The 18556-nt window shown below is 42.9% G+C and overlaps 1 protein-coding gene across 4 annotated transcripts in view; it reads left to right on the top strand.

The window, feature by feature from the left end:
• The first annotated feature begins 414 nt into the window (after positions 1-414).
• CHCHD3 (coiled-coil-helix-coiled-coil-helix domain containing 3) overlaps positions 415-18556 on the top strand; it is a 243659-nt gene continuing 225517 nt past the window's right edge. The window contains exons 1-2 of one of the 4 annotated variants that reach the window (XM_074942703.1): positions 415-583; positions 4620-4731. In XM_074942703.1, coding sequence (XP_074798804.1) covers positions 500-583; positions 4620-4731 — 196 coding nt within the window. In that variant the 5' untranslated portion in view covers positions 415-499. The remainder of the gene's footprint in view (positions 584-4619; positions 4732-18556) is intronic. The other 3 variants (XM_074942702.1, XM_074942706.1, XM_074942704.1) reach the window with 3 other exon arrangements.

Below are 18556 nucleotides of genomic sequence, written 5' to 3'. Positions count from 1 at the left end.
TTTTAAGAGCCCAGCCACCGGGCCCGTTTCGACGGAGTGTTCCCATCGAAAACCAGGCACCTGGCAACCCGACCTCTGTGCCCCTCCATCGACTCACGAGAACTACATTTCCCAGACGCCAAGAAACGGATAGCTCCCAGCATGCAACGGGAGACTGGTTCGCTCAATGGAGACGCTGGCGGACTACTCTACCCAGCCTGCACTGCGTCCCTCTGGGCCTTTTCGCCGGGCACTCGTGGCGCTGTGCATTCCGGGACTTGTAGGGCCCGCCCGCTGGAAGTTTTCCGTAGAAAAAGTTTCCGGACCCTTTGCCTTTCCCGGGCGATTTCCATGGTTACCGCGTAGTAGCCAATGGGAAGGGGGCTTCTATCGGTGGGAGGCGGGGCTTGTCCGGCGGCCGGCCAATGGTGGGTGGTGTTGTGGCGGGGTGAGCTGGCGGAGGGGAGCGCGAGTCTCCTTGGTGTTGTCCCCGGCCGTGGCCTAGCAGCCTGGAGCCGCGATGGGCGGCGGCGGGAGCAGTGCCCGGCGCGTCACCTTCGAGGCGGATGAGAACGAGAATATCACGGTGGTGAAGGGCGTGCGGGTGAGAGCGGGGCCGGGGACCCGGGGGACGCTCCCCCAGCCACTGCAGGGGCCCCGACCATCGGCCCCCACCCCCGGCAGCTGCCTCCTCCCTCCACCGTTCCCCTTCGGCCTCAGGCCGGGGACCCGCTCAGCTTCCTCCCACCCCCACGGCCCCTGAGACCCTCCCTTTGCCTCCTCCTGTCCCGCTCTTCCTGCGCCTGTCTCTCCCCCCCCCTCCCGCCCATCTCCCCAGGACCCCTGTCCTCTCTGCGGCCCCACTCCCCGTCTTCTCCTCCCCTCCTGCAGCCGCTTCTCGCCTGGCCCTGTCGCATTCCTGCCGCCCCCCCTGTTTCTGAGCCCTTGGCCCAGCCACCGAGACCCCTCCTCTCCTCCCGACCCTCCACCTCGGAGTTTGCGGGAGGCCCCTCATCGTGGAGGCCGGGTGCGTTGTCGGACGCTTCGGAAGAGCGCGGCAGTGAACCGTTCCCGTGAATAGGCCGCTGTGATCTCGTCGTCGTCAGGATTCATTAGGAAAACTCACAGGAGGACGCGAAGAGGAGGGAGGCTTGAGCTGGAAGAGCCTGCGCCCACTCCTTGACTTCCTCTTGTTTTCCTCTCACCCTTTCCACATGTCCTATCTATTTCTCTCGCTCTCCTTTCATTCTGTCAATGGTCAACACACACGCACAGGTTTTTCTATGACACTGGTAGGGTTTGAAATGCCTTGTTCCCTGCATCAGAAGATTAAAGTTTTACCAGACAAGGCACTGTAGGGTTCTTGTTGTGTGGTTGCCCTTTTCTGACATTCACATGGGAGAATGCTCCAGAACAGACAGGGATACCTGGTGGTGTACATGGGCATTGCCCCTCCCCTGGTTATCTGGTAGTCTCAGACGCTGCAGTTCAATGTACAGAAAAGCCTTGTATTTCTTCTTCACCCAAAACTCATGGTATTTTAAATACCTCAGTGTGGTTTAAAGTTGTTACTGTCAGTGTGACTGCACTGATGTAGGGGAATGGATAGAACATTTGGCAGAGTAAACTTGGTTTTAAAATATTAGGAATTAACCAGTGTGGGTTCAGATGTGGTAATAGGGAGGACATGGACAAATGCAGTTCATATTGTATTTATATCTATCTATCTATCTATCTATCTATCAAGCAGTTTTAGAATCTTCTTGTTACTTGCTATGTCTGTTATGCCCCAATATTGCAAATGCTTAGCATTACTCTAGTGAATATGTTATGCGTATAAGAATCACACGGGATCTTTTTCAGGGAAAAAGGCAATATGCCACATTTATTGAGAATACAGCAGTTAGCACAGGGGTGGGAAAATTTTTGGCCCGAGGGCCACATCGGGTTTTGCAAATTGTGTGGAGGGCTGGTTAGGGGAGGCTGTGCCAGGCTGTGCCCCCTGTTCGCATCCCCGCTTGCTTCTCGTCCCCTGATGGCCCTCCCCCCCCCCCGAGACTCCTGCCCCATCCAACCCCCTCCTGTTCCCTGATGTGCCCCCCCCCCCCAGGACCCCTGCCCCATCCACCCCTGCTCCCTGTCCCCTGACTGTCCCCAGAACCCCTGTCCCTGACTTCCCCCCACTGCCCCATCCAACTCCTCCTCCTTCCTGACTAGCCCCCTGGGATCTCTGCCCCTATTCAACCCCCCGCCCCCTTCACCGCCCTCTGGCTGCCCCGACCCCCTCCACACTCCTGACCACCACCCGAACCCCCCTGCCTTCTATCTAACCCCCCCTACTCCCTGCCCCTTTACCGCACAGCACAGAGCACCGGTGGCTGGCAGCGCTACAGCTGCACCACCCAGAGCGTTGCGCCAGTGTAGTATAGTAAATTGCTCTCCGTAACGGCTACCAGTAGCGCATTCCTACACGGAGCAGTTTAATACACCACACCAGCAGTATAGCATGCTGAGGCTGTGGGGGGAGGGGCTAGGGGTGAGCCTCCCAGGGAAGGAGGGTCCCGCGATCCGTAGTTTGCCCATCTCTGAGTTAGCCAGTTGATGTTTATAGTTACCAGTCTAGAGTCTGGACCAGTCTAGTTGCCAGCCAGATGGGTCGCACAGGGGAGCCGGGCTCTGTCGGTCGCAATCCGATGCTTCTGGAGTTGTGGCAAGATGAACCCAAAGTGCCATGGCCAGCTACCCTGTTCTTATAGTCTTTTTTTTCTCTGTTGAAGTCTATGGATCTTGCTGTGTCAGTTTGTGACCGGTTACTCCTTAATTGGTGTTATCTTTTGATGTTAACATTCCAGAACACCTCTGAGAGGGTCATCCTGTCCTGGTTTCGATTTAATCAATTGTCTTGTCTTTAGAGGTGCCAGCCTCCACCTCAGGGTTGTCAATTTGCCCTTCCTTCATTATGGATGCACGTTGATGGTTCTCTGGTATAGTTAAGTTTCTTCACTTCTCCCCTCTTGACCATCTGACTTTAACAATGGCCTTCACACCTTATCTTTTCCTGATGCATGTACTCCTCATTCACAGAAACAGTCTTTTACAGAGACCTTCAAAGATATACAGCGGTTTTTATGTTGAGCAAGAAAGGCATTGTAAATTAAACGTTACTAAATCTTGTAATCAAAACAGTTCACATTTTGGCCCGGACCTTCAGCATTCCTCTAATCTCCTTAAAATAGACGCAATACAAGATCCTGTTTCTTACTTACTAAACCTTAAAACAAATAAATGTATATTTAACTAGAGTGCCTAATTTATAATACATATAGGAAACCATAGTAGACATTATAACTTATCCTAAAACAAAAGGGTGACCATAATCAGTCATAAGGATTGTTATGGTCTGTCCCTGCCTTAACATTGGTACAGACAGTGGCAGTCTGTCAGATGCATTTTTACCAGTGCCCCAGAGGGTCATTCCTTTCTGCTATTCAAAAAGGGTAGCTGGCAGGATGATCAAATCATACATTAATTCTTATAGTACAAATATAAAATCCTGCTCCTACAAATATTCCCAGCTTCAGTGGTAATACTCACATGAATAAAATTTAAGCATATGATAGAAGGTCAGAACCATACCTGGGTTGAGGTTGACTAAGCCTTGCAAATAAGGAGGATGGAATAATTTTAAACCTTCAAGTGTATATTTGATCAAAGACTTAGCAGGGAGATTCAATTAAGAATTTATACCAATAAAATATTTTTAGACAAGGTTTTATTAGTTATGTAATTGGTTTTGTATTTTGATAAAGTTAAAACTAGATTTTAATTAGCCGGAACCTGTTTTTCACAGGAGAATCTGACCAGGAAGTAAATAATAAAGTTTTACTACTTTTTCCTAAAAAGGTGCATTGGGGGAACAAGATACAGCTGTAAATTGGAACATTATAAATATTTCATATTACCACCCATTTTACTAATATTACTGTCAAGTATTTCCCTGGGCTCAACTCATTACAGGCTTATTACAGACTATGCTTGAATCTGTGCATTCATTTCTTGTTCTCACGTCAATTCATATTCATTGGAACTATTAACAAATGTGGGAATTCTGTGCTTATGCTGATGTTAGAGTGGATTTAGCTGAAGATTACACTTGCTGTTGTTATTATTAGTATTGTGGTAGTGTCTAGAGACCCCAGTCAGGTCAAGGCTCCTTTGGGCTATGGGTTATGTAAACACAAAATATGATCCTTGATTAGGATCCAAATAATTAAGAAAAGAGAAACTGATGGACAAAATTTAAACAATATGTCAACAGTACAGAACTTGTTACATTTCGTATGCTGCTTCCATTTTTTATTTTATTTCCCCAGACCAATTTACTCCCCACCCTGCTGCTTTCTGTTCATATTCTATAGCAAGCCCCAAATGCCCTCATTCCCCCTGCCCATTTTCAAAAATACCTCCAGGCTTTGTCTGGAGAGGAAGAAAGAAAGGAGTAGGGGTGGAAGACCTATTGCTTTGCAAAGCTAATTCAAAATCTGTGATAAAATTTTAGATGTTTGGTTTTTATTCCGTGGTTTTGTTTGGGTTTTTTTTGGCAACCTGTTTTATCTTGCTGGGTTTTATGTTTTTTTCAGCTGTCTGAGAGCGTCATTGATCGTATGAAGGAGCCTTCTTCGTCCACTGCAAGGCCGCAGTTTCAGCGACGATCAGCATCTGGTGATCATGGGTTGCTTGGAGGTACTGCAGGTATGGCCATACTTTCTGAGAATTTGGGGAGAAGTAGAGTATGATGAAGTTTTCAAATTACTGTGATAAACTTGTTACCATTTTGTAGAAATGACTCTGTAGGTTAATGTGCCTGCTGATCAGTTTGTAAAAATGAGAGTTTTTAGAATATTGTAATTTTTAAGTTATCCTATTTGATACTCTTTCTTTGCCTGACATTGACAATAACCCCCTCTCTCCAGGCTAAGTGATAAGGATGGACTTAGTTTTGCTTATTGTTCTTGCTTATTGTTTAAAACTAAATGTTTTAAAATGCTTTATTAAACACACACAAAACAGATAAGGAAAACAATCTAGTCAGAACACTTAAATACTCTCAAATTTGTCTTATTTTTTCTTTTCTGTGATTGGAGTGTTATGTATGTTCTTGCTATTGATGAATGTGTCTTCTCTAAAAATTCATTAAAAGGAAGCCAGGTATCTAATTGTATGGAATTTCCTAAAAGGAAAAACATCCCTGGTTAAATTTTTTCTAAATTATATTGAGTATCTGTTCAGGGGAAGAAAATAAAATGTTAGTTTAGGAAGTAGCTCTCAGGTTCTGATGATGATTTTTTTTTCCTACTTGTTTTGGGTTTTTTTGTTGTTATCAAAATCAAGTATTAGCATTGTTTTATTAGAGATATACAGAATATGCCTTAAGATGGATACTTCATCTGTTTTCTTTGTCTTGATGAAAATAAGGATAATTGTAGCTCGTACTAAAGATTACCTGGATTGTTATTTATTTGTATTTTGCTAGTGCCCAGAAGCCCCAGTTAGGATCAAGGCACCATTGTGCCAAACCCCATACAAATACATGCTGAAAATGGCCTCTGTGCCAAAGACCTTGCAATCTGAATTAAGACAAGATGCAACAAATAAGTGGAGGGGAGAGGACAAGAATAACAGTGATAGGAGCATACAATTATGTGACAATGAGCAGGTTTCAAGTAAAACTATTTTTTAAAAATATACCAGAAATATTAATATCAGTCTTCCCTAATAGCCATTTGCTTAGTTGCTATCAGTTGCCAGTTTATCACAGACACTGTGGTAGAAATGGGTCTTGAGGCAAAGTTTCAATGAGGTGAATGTATCATCTTTCATCTACTGTATTTGAGTGTGTTACAAATATTAAGCATCACAACACACCTGGTAAGGAGCTATCCCCAGTTTACAGAATGGGAAACTTTGACATGGAGAGGCAAGGTGACATGCCTCGTATCGCACACCAATCAGCAGTAGAGAAAGGAGTGGAAACCAGATCTCCTCACTCCAGGGTGTAGTCCAGTTGACTTTTCCATGGACTTCAGTGGGATTTGGAGTAGGGCTCTGGTGCCGTGCCTCAGCCCCACTACTGTCCAGTTTAGTTAAACGAATGTAGTTCTTGTGACATTGTGTGCTGTTACTGTTATAAAAAGGACCACTCCAGAGGCTGCACTTTGTATCTTTTGACTGAAATCATACCCTTACCTTTGAGATAATCTCATTGTGATATATCCCACCACAGTGCTAAAATGCCCTGTAAAACAGTAATAATGTTGATTGCTGTTGCTCACTATTATCACTGTGGGCAGTTTTAGAAAATAAAATGAAACAAGTGTTGAGAATGGGAGTTTCATGTTTAGGCAACTGTGAAAAAAGGGAAATTTGGAATGGGTAATCTGTGCACAGGACTGGCAGCCAGGGATTCCAGAGGTCTAATCTTAGTGTGCATAAACTGTACGCTTTATTTGTCTCCTCTCTGTATGGTAGGCTGGGGGAATCAATACAGTTCTTTTTATTGAACTCCAAAGGCTTCAAATTCAGTTTGACCCTTTGCAAGCTTAGGGAAACTCATACTATCTTTCTTATATATACTTTCAACTTTAAAAACAGCCACCATACATTTAGATGAAGTGACTGTTTCTGCTAGAATGTACAGCAGGGGTTATAGCTTACTTTTGTTGTTAAAAAATGACTTGTATTTAAAAGGATTAAATAATGCTAGAGAGGTATGAGAGATGTGGTAATGTATACTTTTCCTTGAGTGTTTTCAGGAAAGAACTACAGAGTTCTTCTGATGCATTAATGCTGGTGGACCTGTTTATACTATAGCCAGACCTAATTTGTCCTCATCCGTGTTTGTCTGATAAGATGATAAGATAAAGCAGTGACTTGCAAGATTTTTCTTACATCCCTTGTTTGAAAGTCAATCTCTGTGTTGATTTAAGAACCTCACATCATATGGACTGCACCCTTTATCTTGGGATATCTTGTTTTAATTCTTTTCACAGTGGTCAAAAACTTTAAGTAGGAAAAATTGAGTAGAGTTTTCTGAAGCTGCAGGCTGAGGAGTAACAGGTTACATCACTTGCAAGAATATGTCTTGCTTGCCAATGATTGTTGACCTCAATTGGGAATTTTTTTTTTCCGTACAACTATAATGAAATCTGAAGTTCGAATACTATATCTTAAACCATAATAGGTTGCTTGAGTCATTTTCTGTCTTCTGAGCAACATTAAATGTATTGAAAATATTTAACAAGTGTGAAATCTTTTTACAGTATATCTATAATTCCTAGGGCAATATTGATGAAAAGTAATTTGATATCCCTATTTAAGTGCTTTTTCTGTGTGTGTATTATATCTGAAACTCAGTCATAATAGACAAAGAGAATGATTTAATTCATTTTAGCTTTACTGGATTACTCTAAAGTTAATATTCTATTTTGAAAAAAACAACCCCAAAGCAACAATCCAGATTACAAGGGGGGGAAGAAAAGCTCTCATGCCTGACCAACGTTCCTTCCCTTGTGGGAACAGATTCTTCCTGAGTTTTGAAGGCTTTTTTTTCTCTTCTGTTTTTGTTCCTAATAATATTGGTTATTCATTATTCGTATTAAAGTAGCACCTAGAAGAATCAGTTAAGCATCAAGGCCCCTCTGTACAAACGAGTAATAAAACAGCCGCTATCCCCCCAGCTAACAAACTACCGTATATTCTCGATCATAAGCTGGTTCATTTATAATTCGATCCCCGCCCCTCCAAGATGGATATGTAAAAATAGTAAAAACTGTATGACCCGTAAGCTGACCCTATATTTCAGGGGTTGGCAAATGTTGACTCCTGGCCCGTCAGGGTAAGCTGCTGGCGGGTTGGGGCGTTTTGCTTACCTGGAGCATTCGCAGGCACGGAGCCCCTCAGGTTCCCGTGGCCGTGGTTTGTCATTCCTAGCCAATGGGAGCTGTGGGGAACTGGCGCCACTTCCCACAGCTCCCATTGGCTGGGAACGGCAAACTGCGGCCACAGGGAACTGAGGGGCTCCATGCCTGCAGATGCTCCAGGTAAACAAAACGACAATATATTAGATATTCAATTCAATGATTTCATAGAGTTTAAAATAATCAAATTTTGGTGTAGACCCGTTTATAAGCCGACCCTCGCTCTTTGATGCGTCATTTTTTTACCAAAAATATTTGGCTTATGACCGAGTATATACGGTAAGTCAGACTTAGAATGTTCAGCAAAAGGAGAAAAACATGACCAGGTCCTTTCATTTGGAAATGGTACCCTAAATTATGTGTTTTGCTGTGTGAGCAGGTGTACAGCTCTTTTGTTGTCCCTGTAGGAGCCCTCAAAAACCTGAAACACCCCACCCCAGAGGTGTGTCTATAAATAAGCCCTGTCAAGATAGACAATGGTCTAGGGTTTCAAGGGTTAACTTACATTCAGAATTTGGAGGCAACTCATGGAGACGCTCCTCATTGGGAGCTAACTAGATGCAACTGAAACTATGGAATAGTTTTTGAGTACAGAAGTGACCATTATAATCATCTAGTCTGACATTCTGCATAATGCTAGCCAAAGAATCTTACTCTGGAATTTGTGCATCAAACCTATAACTTCTGTTTAAACTACAGCATGTCTTTAGGAAGACATCTAGTCTTCATTTAAACACTTCAGCACCTTCAAAGGAAGCGTCCTGTTACTGAGGATAGAAAGACTACTGGGTGGTGCTCATCAGCAATTGAATCGGGGAGCTTCAGGGAAAATAGGAGCTATTCTGTGTGGCTTGTACTTTGTTTAGTTTTGAGTTTATGATTTGTAAAACAGCATGGAAGAATGCAACTAGAATTTGCCAAGTTAGTGCCCATTTGGGTTAATCAAGAGCTCCTCTGCAAGTAAAGTCTCTCACCCTTTGCTAGTCTTGCACTCTGAAAATAATTGTTCCTTTTCATTTACCATGTGATGACCATTTTAAAGTAACAAAAAAGTTTGGTCTGTACATGAAAATAGAGTCTAACATGGCCACGCTTGGACGGTGTCACTTTTTATAAAAAGGATCCAGGCAAGGCCACTCTTAATCTTGGAAAAGGTACACTTTTAATAAAAGTTTTTGGTTGTTTGGTGACAGCAAACTTAATTTACACTCCCTTGAAAAGATTTGCTAAAGTGCATTGAATGGCTGGCTGATCAGATAGGGATTAGAAGTCATTACAGTCATCACATGCTAAAGATCACAAGGCAGTTTAGTTGAGTAGGGATTTGGCCTAGCATCCTTGACTAAAATAGTCACACCCCTGCTGTCTTGCAGCATGTTTATGGCAGTTGGTGCCACGTTCTTTCTCAGATTTGGCTCTGTTTTCAGTGGTGTGTAGTTTGAACCTTTCACCCAAAGCATTTCAGTATCAGCGTAAAATTTTATAATTAGATGGTGAAATGTCTTCTAACCTAGTAGCCTGCTAAAGTTGTCAAATTCTTCATTTTGTCACTATAATTTTTAATCTGGCACTCATGTCCCTAGATGCCAAAAGTATATGGAGGACAGTGGTATGCATAGGAAATGAGAGAGACCTCTTAATTTATGTGCTGCATATCTTAATTGAGTGGACTGTCACAAACCACCTTGGTGGGGTGTATATTTCAGTGCAAAACAGAATAAAAATTAGAAGCAAAAAGTCAAATTGTTTTTTGTTTTTGTTTTGTTTATGGTAATCAGAGATTGAATTTATTAGGTTTTTTCACCCAATCCCCTGAAAGTGTAATATAATGCCCTATTCTCCACAATAGAGGATATAGACCTATTGATTTGTGTTATTAAAACTGTTTTAGTGTGTATTTTAGTATAACCTGATAAATCTACTTGCAGATCAGTAAATAATTATTGGCTGTTCTTAAACTTTCTGCCATCTTGTTGATGCATTCTTTGGGGCAGATGGAAATGCACTGTTTAGTTTGGCTATTAGTAGGTGAACTATTGGGTTGCCTACACAGTTAGTGAACAGCAGGGCAGGATGTGAATCTACAGCGCACTAGCTCGCCACACAATAACTCGTTGTGTGGACACTCCTACTGTACACCAAAAGTTCAGTTGTGTGCTTTGACACGTTCTCAGCTATGGAACCTTTAGTGGATTTACAGTTAAATCCAAAGTTCTGTAGCTGGGAGGACAGATTGCTAAGGGGCATAGCGAAAAACAATTCATGGCGGCATTCACAGAGTAGCTGCAGACGGTGGAGCACTGCTTTTGAGCCTAAGAAACGAGCACTGATTGGTGAGATAGCATTGTAATGTTGGGTTGGGATGATGAATGTTGTCTTTTGCATCTGAAAATTCCATATCTGGATCTGTGTGCCAAGCTCACTCCAGCCTTTCCAGCTCAAGGACACTAGAATGAGAACTACATTGACAGTTAAGAAGCAAGTGGCAAATGCACTCTGGTAGCTTGCAGCATGGGATTGCTACTGGTCAGTGGGAAATAATTTTGGGGTTGGAAAATCTATAGTGGGAGCTGTTGTTATGCACCTTCCTTTCCTTTTCCTGTTGGGATGCCTGGTGTCTCTCCATTTTTTTCCTGTCTTCTCTGTTCCTCTGCTTGCCATCTGCCGTGTTGGCCCACTAAGCCCTGAGTTTCTGATCTGATGCAAAACTGCTTGCAGGATCTTGCTAAACATATCCTTCTTAGCTGTCTCCTTTGTCCTCCTCCTCAAGGTCAGGCATTCTGCTGGTATGGAAAGGGCCTTCCTCAAGGCTGCAACGGCAGTAGCTACAGATAAAACAGACAGATGCATTGTTGGATTTACAGCTGTAATGGGCAGTGAAAGAGGAATTTAAAAACTCCCTTCCCTTATTCCAGTTTTTTTAAAGATATGTTTATTGACACTTCAGCTTTGGAGTACCTCTGCACAGCACTTCTCTTAAGTCCCGGCCATGATGCATATGGGCCAGAAGGGCAAGGAGGAGGGCATTAAGATTTTAGATTGCATGAAATAATAACACTTCGGGCCCTATTTCCATGGGTTCAAGTATAGGGCAATGGCACTGAATACTGGTACTGTTTTCCACAGGTGGTGGTGATTTTAGCTGATATCTCACTGAGGGTAACAAAGGCACAGCTGCCACAGGCGTCCCAAAACTGCCTGGACCCATGTGCCACTAGCCTGTTTACTGTAATGGTTCCAGCCAAACTCAGTGCAGAGTGGCATGGGAAGGTGTCCTACCACGGAGGAAAAATAAGGCATACATCCTTTGGAAGAGTATTGCAGGGTATCTACATAAAAATTTTATTGAGATCTCTCAGGATTCCAGAGCCCTTACTGTAATACAAGGGACATTACTGTGTACATAAACAAACTGCTCCACATGCGTTCCTTCCCTACCTTACAGGAGAATGCTTGTTGTACTGCTATATCTTCTTTTATGAGTAAAACAGTGAAAAGTTGATACCTGTGTCTTAATTTAGGGATGGGCTGGGTGCTATCTTTACAGTTAAACTTTGTAAGGGAAAATACATGCACACACTTACTGAGGTTCCTTTCCCTTCATGAGGCTCGTCTGTGCTTGGCTGGTGGGACTGGCAAGAGTTTGGCAGAGTTTCAAGCTGGTCCTGGCTCGCAGCATAGCTGGATCTCTTCCCCACCCAGGGTAGAAAAAATTGTTTTGAAATTCACAGCGATTCTGCTGTTCGGAGAGCTGGGTTTCTTGTTAACTGGCATAGTCTTGAAATTATCAAGATCAGAGCAGGTAGGCATAGTGGAAGAGTGCAACGTGAACATTCTCAAGCAGTGAGTTGGAAAGTTTGTGTCTAATTATCATTTTACCGGTTTTATGGCTCACATCTTGGAAAACCAATGGATATTTTTGAGACTCAAGACAAAACTAAAAGGAGGAAAAAATAGATAGGAGAAACTTGGTTTGTTCCTGTTTACCACAGCAGTGTGTTTAACATTTATTTGATTAAAGTAGGTCTAGTAGTTCTGCTTTTAGTGGTCAGTTCTCTGTCTTTCTCTCTGGTAACTTTTTGTGCACAGGCAGTGTTTTCCCCTTTAATAGACATTCATTTAGAAGTACCATTTTTGTTTCTATATGTACTGTAAAACAGGCCATTCCAAATGTACAGCATATTATGTGCTTCCCTGGTCTCAGGTGGATTTGCCAAAATTGAATTTCATGCTAACCTACCCCAAGCTCTAAGCGCTCTATTAGGTTTTACTGAATGCAGATATTTGCTGTAAGTCTTTTTTTCCTCAGTAATTTAGCAATGCAGATATAGCAAAAATGTTTTTACAGCAATTATGAAGATACTATATGCAACACGTTATCTGGTTGCTTAGAAACTGTGTACAGGTTAGGAAGAGCAGATCTGTTTTTTGTTACACAGTATGATGGACTATACAAACACAGCACTGGTAAAGAAGGGGTTAAGCAGCTGCTTTGGGCCCAGGCAGCCCCACTCTGCCACACCTGCAAAGCAAGCATGGCTTGGAGGAGGATCTCAAAGGGAGACCAGCCCAGCTTAGGAGGGCAGAATACAGTGGAGGTGAACTGACTTGCACTCTGAACTCCTGAGAACGAGCTCTTGAGATGTGTTGGACTCCAAGGGAAGGGAGATGTGAGTCTCAGAAGGTCTGAGACTTTATCTTTGATTCCAGCTGCTTTGCCCATTGGGAAACAGGAGTCTGGTAGGAAGTGATCCGTGGAGGCAGCAGTAGAGCATTTGTTGGTGCAGGACTTAGCTGCTTACCGTGGTCCCTGGATCAGAATCCAGTGGAGAGGGTGGGCTTGGATTCCCTTACCAACATCTAGGAAGTGCCAAAAACAGAAGCAGACCCCTGATACAGGGAGAAAAACCCTAAGGACAGAAGAGTCAAGATCCCAAGACCTCAAACTAGAGGGGCAGAACAAAAGCCCCCTTGCATAACCCAGAGGACTCCCCAATTGCTGGACTCTATGTACCTTGAAAACAGCATACAGAAAACGTGATCTGGCCAGAGTGCTGAGTTACAGAAAGGACAGACCACTTCAGGTCCAGAGTTGCTGCCAACAGGGAAGTGCCAGGAAAAAGATAACCTGCCATGCCCTTGCTGACTATTGGGTGGCACCTGCAGTTAGTGATCCTCTTCACAAACTATATGGATTTTGTGCTCAAAAAACACCCTCCCCTGGCAATAACTAACTAATGGGAAACCAAAAATAAAAAGCTGCTGGCACCTGGCTTATGTTTCGGCTGTTTAGGTTCTCAGAGCTGTGGTGTTTTAGGTGTTCTCAACTAAAAGTGTGGAATGATATTTTTAAGCTAGAGAAGAAGAGGTATTTCCAGTCATGCATGATTAGATCATAGAACATTCCTGCCAGACAAAATAGTAGTGTGTAGCGATGGGTTTAAGAACAGAATGGTATGTGTTATGGGCATGGCTTATTGTACTGTTGTGACGAGGTGCACTCATCTCTCTTGAACGCTTCCTGTTGGCCGGGTGCAATCCTGCACTTTTTCTTCTTCCTGGCGCCTCCTGTCGGCTTTTGCCCTTGTTAGGTGGGTCTTCAGTGGCTAAGCCCTCTGGCTAAGTCTCTCAGTTAATATGCATGAACAAACCCCTTCTGGGGTAACAAAATCCAAAAAGTGGTTGGCCCTCTCTGGGGTCTTCAGCCCATCTCTGGGCCTGTTTAAATTCTAGCCCCTTTCTTGGGCTTTTAGTACCGAGTCTTATCACCTTCTTGGGCCTTAGGCCATTTCCTCAGCAGCCAGCGGGGGAACCCAAGACCGCCCACTGCTCTGGGTCCCACCCCAGGGACCCTATAAACAGCAGCCATGTGCTGCTTCCTTTTAATAGTTGCTGCTATGTTCCTTGGGCTGCTTCTCACTCAGTCCCATCACCTTCTTGGGCTCTCTGTTTGAGCAGGGTCTCTCTCAGGTCACCTTGCTTGGAGAGTTTCTTAGCCTCTGTCTTGATTCCTCAGGATCTTCTCTCAGGCCTCTTTGCTTGGAGAGCTTGTAACAGTCTCCGCCCCCTTTTAGTTAGGGTTCTCTCTCCTAGGCCTTTCTGCCTGGAGAGCTTCACAGTCCGGTCCCTACTTGACCAGGGTCTCTCTCAAGCCTCTTTACTTGTGCAGTTTCACAGCTTTCTGATCCCAGCCATCCACTGACCTGTTCAGGCCCCTCCAGCTCCTTTTAACTGAGCCTGCTACACTCTCATTGGCTACTTCCCTGCAGCCTTTCTAGGCAGGCCTGGAGGACCCACTTTCAATGCTCCTTTCCTGGGGCAGGGTGTGGTAGGACTGCGAGGCCTCTCAAAGGGACTGGTACACCCCGTCACAGGTGCCTATTATTAAGGTTGTCCACCACTTCCCACTACAATTCTCCATGCTGGGTATGTGTGTTAAGTGGTGTGTTTTTTATACAAAATGGTTCAGCTGTTTCAGAGCATGAGGCTAGGGGAAAATATGTTTTGTCCATGTAAAAAAAAATTTTGGTGGGACTTGTATTTAAAAAATCTTGAGCACCCTTGTTCTTTAGAGCAGGGACTCGAAATGTGGCTGTGGGGGCAGGGAAGGTGGCTTTTATGTTGAGGATGTGCCTTTTGCTGTCCTCGTGAATATCTGTCCAAATTTGACCAAGTTGTAACCCTTTGAAATATCCCTTAGTAGAGATCTGCTAAACCTTCACAATTAGAATCTTTAGGAAATGTATCTATACTGGGCATGCTCAACCCTGGGGGTGAGCACGTGTTTCCGTGCAGTCTCAACTCTGAGTGACTGGGGACCATGCTGGATCTGAGTACCAGAACTGAAAGCAGGTAGCCTGCCTCTGTGTTCTTAGTGATCCTTTTACTATGGCAGGGCAGCATAGGGGAGTAAGCTTCCTGATTTGAATGCAGAGGGGAGAGGAACTGGCTGGGAGATAGATGGGAGCAAGGAGCCCGGGGGTGAGAACTGAGACTGGAAGCTGGTGGGGAGAGATGGACTGGAACATGGTGCGTGTAGGGGTGCTTGGGAGCCTGAGACAGGATTTGGAGCAGACTGGGACTGTCTGGGAATGCAACTGGGAACCAGTGTGGTGTGGGGAGATCTGATGAGGAGCCTGGCTGTGAGGGGGAAACTTGGAACTGGTTGGGCAGTGAGACCTGGACAAGGAGCTGGGGAGGGCGTAGGGGAGACAGAGATTGGATGGGGAGCCCTTTTTAACAGTTTGAGGTGGTAAGGTGGCAGGCAGCCATTGCACGGGGCTCAACAAATGAAATCTGGGTGGGCTAAGAATGTGATGTTATGGTGTAATGCTAGTATTACAGGCGAGGTTTCTCCTTTTTGGTAATTAGTCTTAGGAGGGTAAAGGAATATGCCATTTAGAATAAAAGTCCTGGGAGCTGTCTGGTGTGTGGGGGTGTGTGTGTGTGTGAGATCACGTGCTCTCTCTCTTTAAAAAAAACAAACAAACAAAAAAAAAAACCAAAAAAACACAATAACTGCCTTTTTAAAGTGGGTTTCTTTAGCTTTGACTTAAGCAGCATCAAAAATTCTTAGCATGTCAAAACTACTGAATCCTTTGTTTAATTAGAGATTGTACTATATGGTATCAAGAACATGCTTATCTGAGTTACATGTAATTGACATGGCCTGTCACCGAAATTAAAATGAACTGGAGTGTGCTAGGAGAGTTTAGTACGTCTAACTCAATTCACTTTTGATTTTAAACCAATTCTTTATTCTTCCAGGTGAAGAGGGAAAACCTTTTGAATTTTGCAGGTTCTCATTTTTTTCACAATATTAGAGAAAAAGTACATTTTATATGGCAGATTCTTAAGGACATACCTATACAGAGCCCCATTCATCCTGCTAAAGTAATGATGCCTCCTGGCTGTAACAGGAGGTGCTTGTTTTCTATCAGTGATGACTTATGTGCAGCTTAAAAGATCTTTAATGTAATATTAAAGAACATTTTAGAGCTATGGATCTGCTGTTTGTCATATCAGCATGAAAAGAAAGGGTTTGTTTTATTATCTTCCACCTGCAGGTGCAGGCTGGAGCCAAGTGTTCCTAAAGCTCTTCATCAGCTGTCAGATCAGACAGGTTAAGTGTACTGTATAGTCTTCTTCCACAAAAGCTCTCTAAGAGCTGTTTATTAGTTAAACAGGAGGCAACCACTTACTGCTTATTGTCCCCTTGGAGCTAGGAAAAAATATATCTACTAATACTGTAAATTGATCTTATTTCCTGAAAGTGGCTTGCATGTATTTAAGATCTTTGACTTTTTGTTCAGAAATGTCACTAAAACTTGGAAACACCTTCAGAAGTTAAAAATTGCATACCTCTCAGAATAACTTAATCTATTGTTACAGCACTTTTAAGTGTTATTTGTAATGGAAAGATTAGAGGGGGGAAATAATTTAGCCTTATGGAATTGACAGTATTTTGTGTAGAGTCACTTCTACTGCTTCTCCTTTTCAGTCACTGAATCACTTTCCACTGTTCGGTAGAAATGTCATTCAGCAATAGGGGGAGAGGGAGAGACTGTGTGTGTGGGATTCCAAAAAGTTGGAAAATTATAATAAAACTGCAAATATTGGCAAGGGAGTGAGCCCAAGGGATAGGGATGTCTCAACTTCGAAGACATTTTAAAAAATTCTACATTGCATTTGACAGTGTCCCTTTAAAAAGCCAAGTTAAAAATGACTATTGGGAGAGGAGGAGGATGTTCTGTGTCCTTGCTGGAGTTTTGAGTCTCCTCTTCTTTGCAACCTCCTGCTTCAGTTAAGTGTTTTGTTGTTGCCAACTAACAATCTGGTTGAAGAGCTTCCTTTCAGTGCTGTGTCAGACTTCTGGAATGGTCCCTGAATGTGGAGCCAGTGACACAAGGTCCTTCTGATCTGTATTCTCGTAATTTAGGAGTGGAGTATGCTCTTTTCACTACATTCCAGGGCAGTGGTTTGGAGAACAACAGATTGGAATTGAACTCATATTTAGTATGGCAGTGTAGATCACTAAATTGTTATTTCTGCCTGTTCTTTGTCCTTGGGATTATCATTTGACCATTTGTCCCTTCTAGTTTTATAATCGATGAAATTTGCTGGACCTTGTATTGTAGCCCTGTGTCCCCCTGCTAGGATTGAGAAATACTGCCTTTGTGAGGCTCTTTCATGCAGGATAAATATGCTACTTTCTGGCAGTACTAGATCTAGCTTGTTACTAAAATGAGACTAGTTCTGCTCTCGGCAGCAGTAAGATTACCTGCTGCATCCCTTTATAGTGGCATGTTTTTCTTATTTTGTAATGTTATAAGCATGCAGGTCGCTTATCAGCAGTAGAGTTCTTGTGAATACTATGTCCCTTTAAAGGGCATCATAGTCATTTTAAAGTTTATTTTTAAAATCGTATTACCTGTTACTATAGATATATGTAAAATTCTTACAGATTTAATAATCTATTTAACATCTAATTTATTTTTCACCATTAAAATAATTTTTATTTCATTTGGCTGAATACTGAAAATACAGGTAAAGTTAATGTTGTTTGTAGTCAGGTTCAGTTTCTGATTAGCAGGCACAAACACAATGCTATGATTTGTGTTTCAAACACTTTAGGTGGTACTTAAATACAAAAGTGTTTTCACTGAAATTAAGACGACATTTGTATTCATATTGTTTTTGTGATTTCCTTCCACTTCTCTCCCTTTCCTCTAAAAAACCTATTATTTGTGCCTGACCTACAGGCACGTGTCCATGGCATCTAGAATACTTAAGTGATAAGCACATTCGAAATATCTAATGCCGACATTTCAACCAGACTTCGTCTTCCGTTACTGGTATTACATAAAGTAAACATCTGGTCACTTTTTTTGTGTAAACTTTTTTTTTTAGATTATCTTCTGTATAATAAGTGTAGGTTGTTTCAGTATATGTTGCTGCTGCTATAATTAAGACACAGAATAGAAAGACAAGGTTTTGAGGTAATATCTTTTATTGGACCAAATTCTGTTGAAAGAGACACGCTTTTCAGCCACACGGACCTACACAGACCTGAAGAAAGACCTCTGTGTACTTCAAAAGGTGTCTCTTTCATCAACAGAAGTTCTCCCAATAACAAATATTTTATCTCACCCACCTTGTCTGTGTAATATCCTGGGACGAACATGGCTACAACCCCTTTGCAAGATACAAAATACAGTCCCTGCTATTTAAATAGAACATCAAAAAAGAATCCATGTTTGTATGCCAAGAATTTTCATCCCTGAACTGGATTGTAAAGCTTGGACACACAAGTGACCTATCAGTTACATATATATTTTAATGGTTCACATCTCTCAATTTCTATTTGGGTTTCAATTATTTCTGTTAATCGAATGGAGTTACAAATGAAGGGAAGATGGCGTGTTGCAATTTGCATCCAAGGTGAGTAAACTACATGTGAGAGTATGCTTCATACTGCTGTAAAGAAAACAGTTCTGTACAAATCTTTCCCTATAAAGCTGAATAAATTAGGGATTAGACTTGAGAGAACCAGAATATCTGTTAGAAAGACCTCTGCCATTTATCATCACAAGTCTTTATTA

The sequence above is a fragment of the Natator depressus genome, chromosome 1 (genome assembly GCF_965152275.1).
Source record: "Natator depressus isolate rNatDep1 chromosome 1, rNatDep2.hap1, whole genome shotgun sequence".
Classification (NCBI taxonomy): Eukaryota; Metazoa; Chordata; order Testudines; family Cheloniidae; genus Natator; species Natator depressus.
Note: the sequence above shows the minus strand (reverse complement) of the source record. Positions and strands in the feature narration are given on the sequence as shown.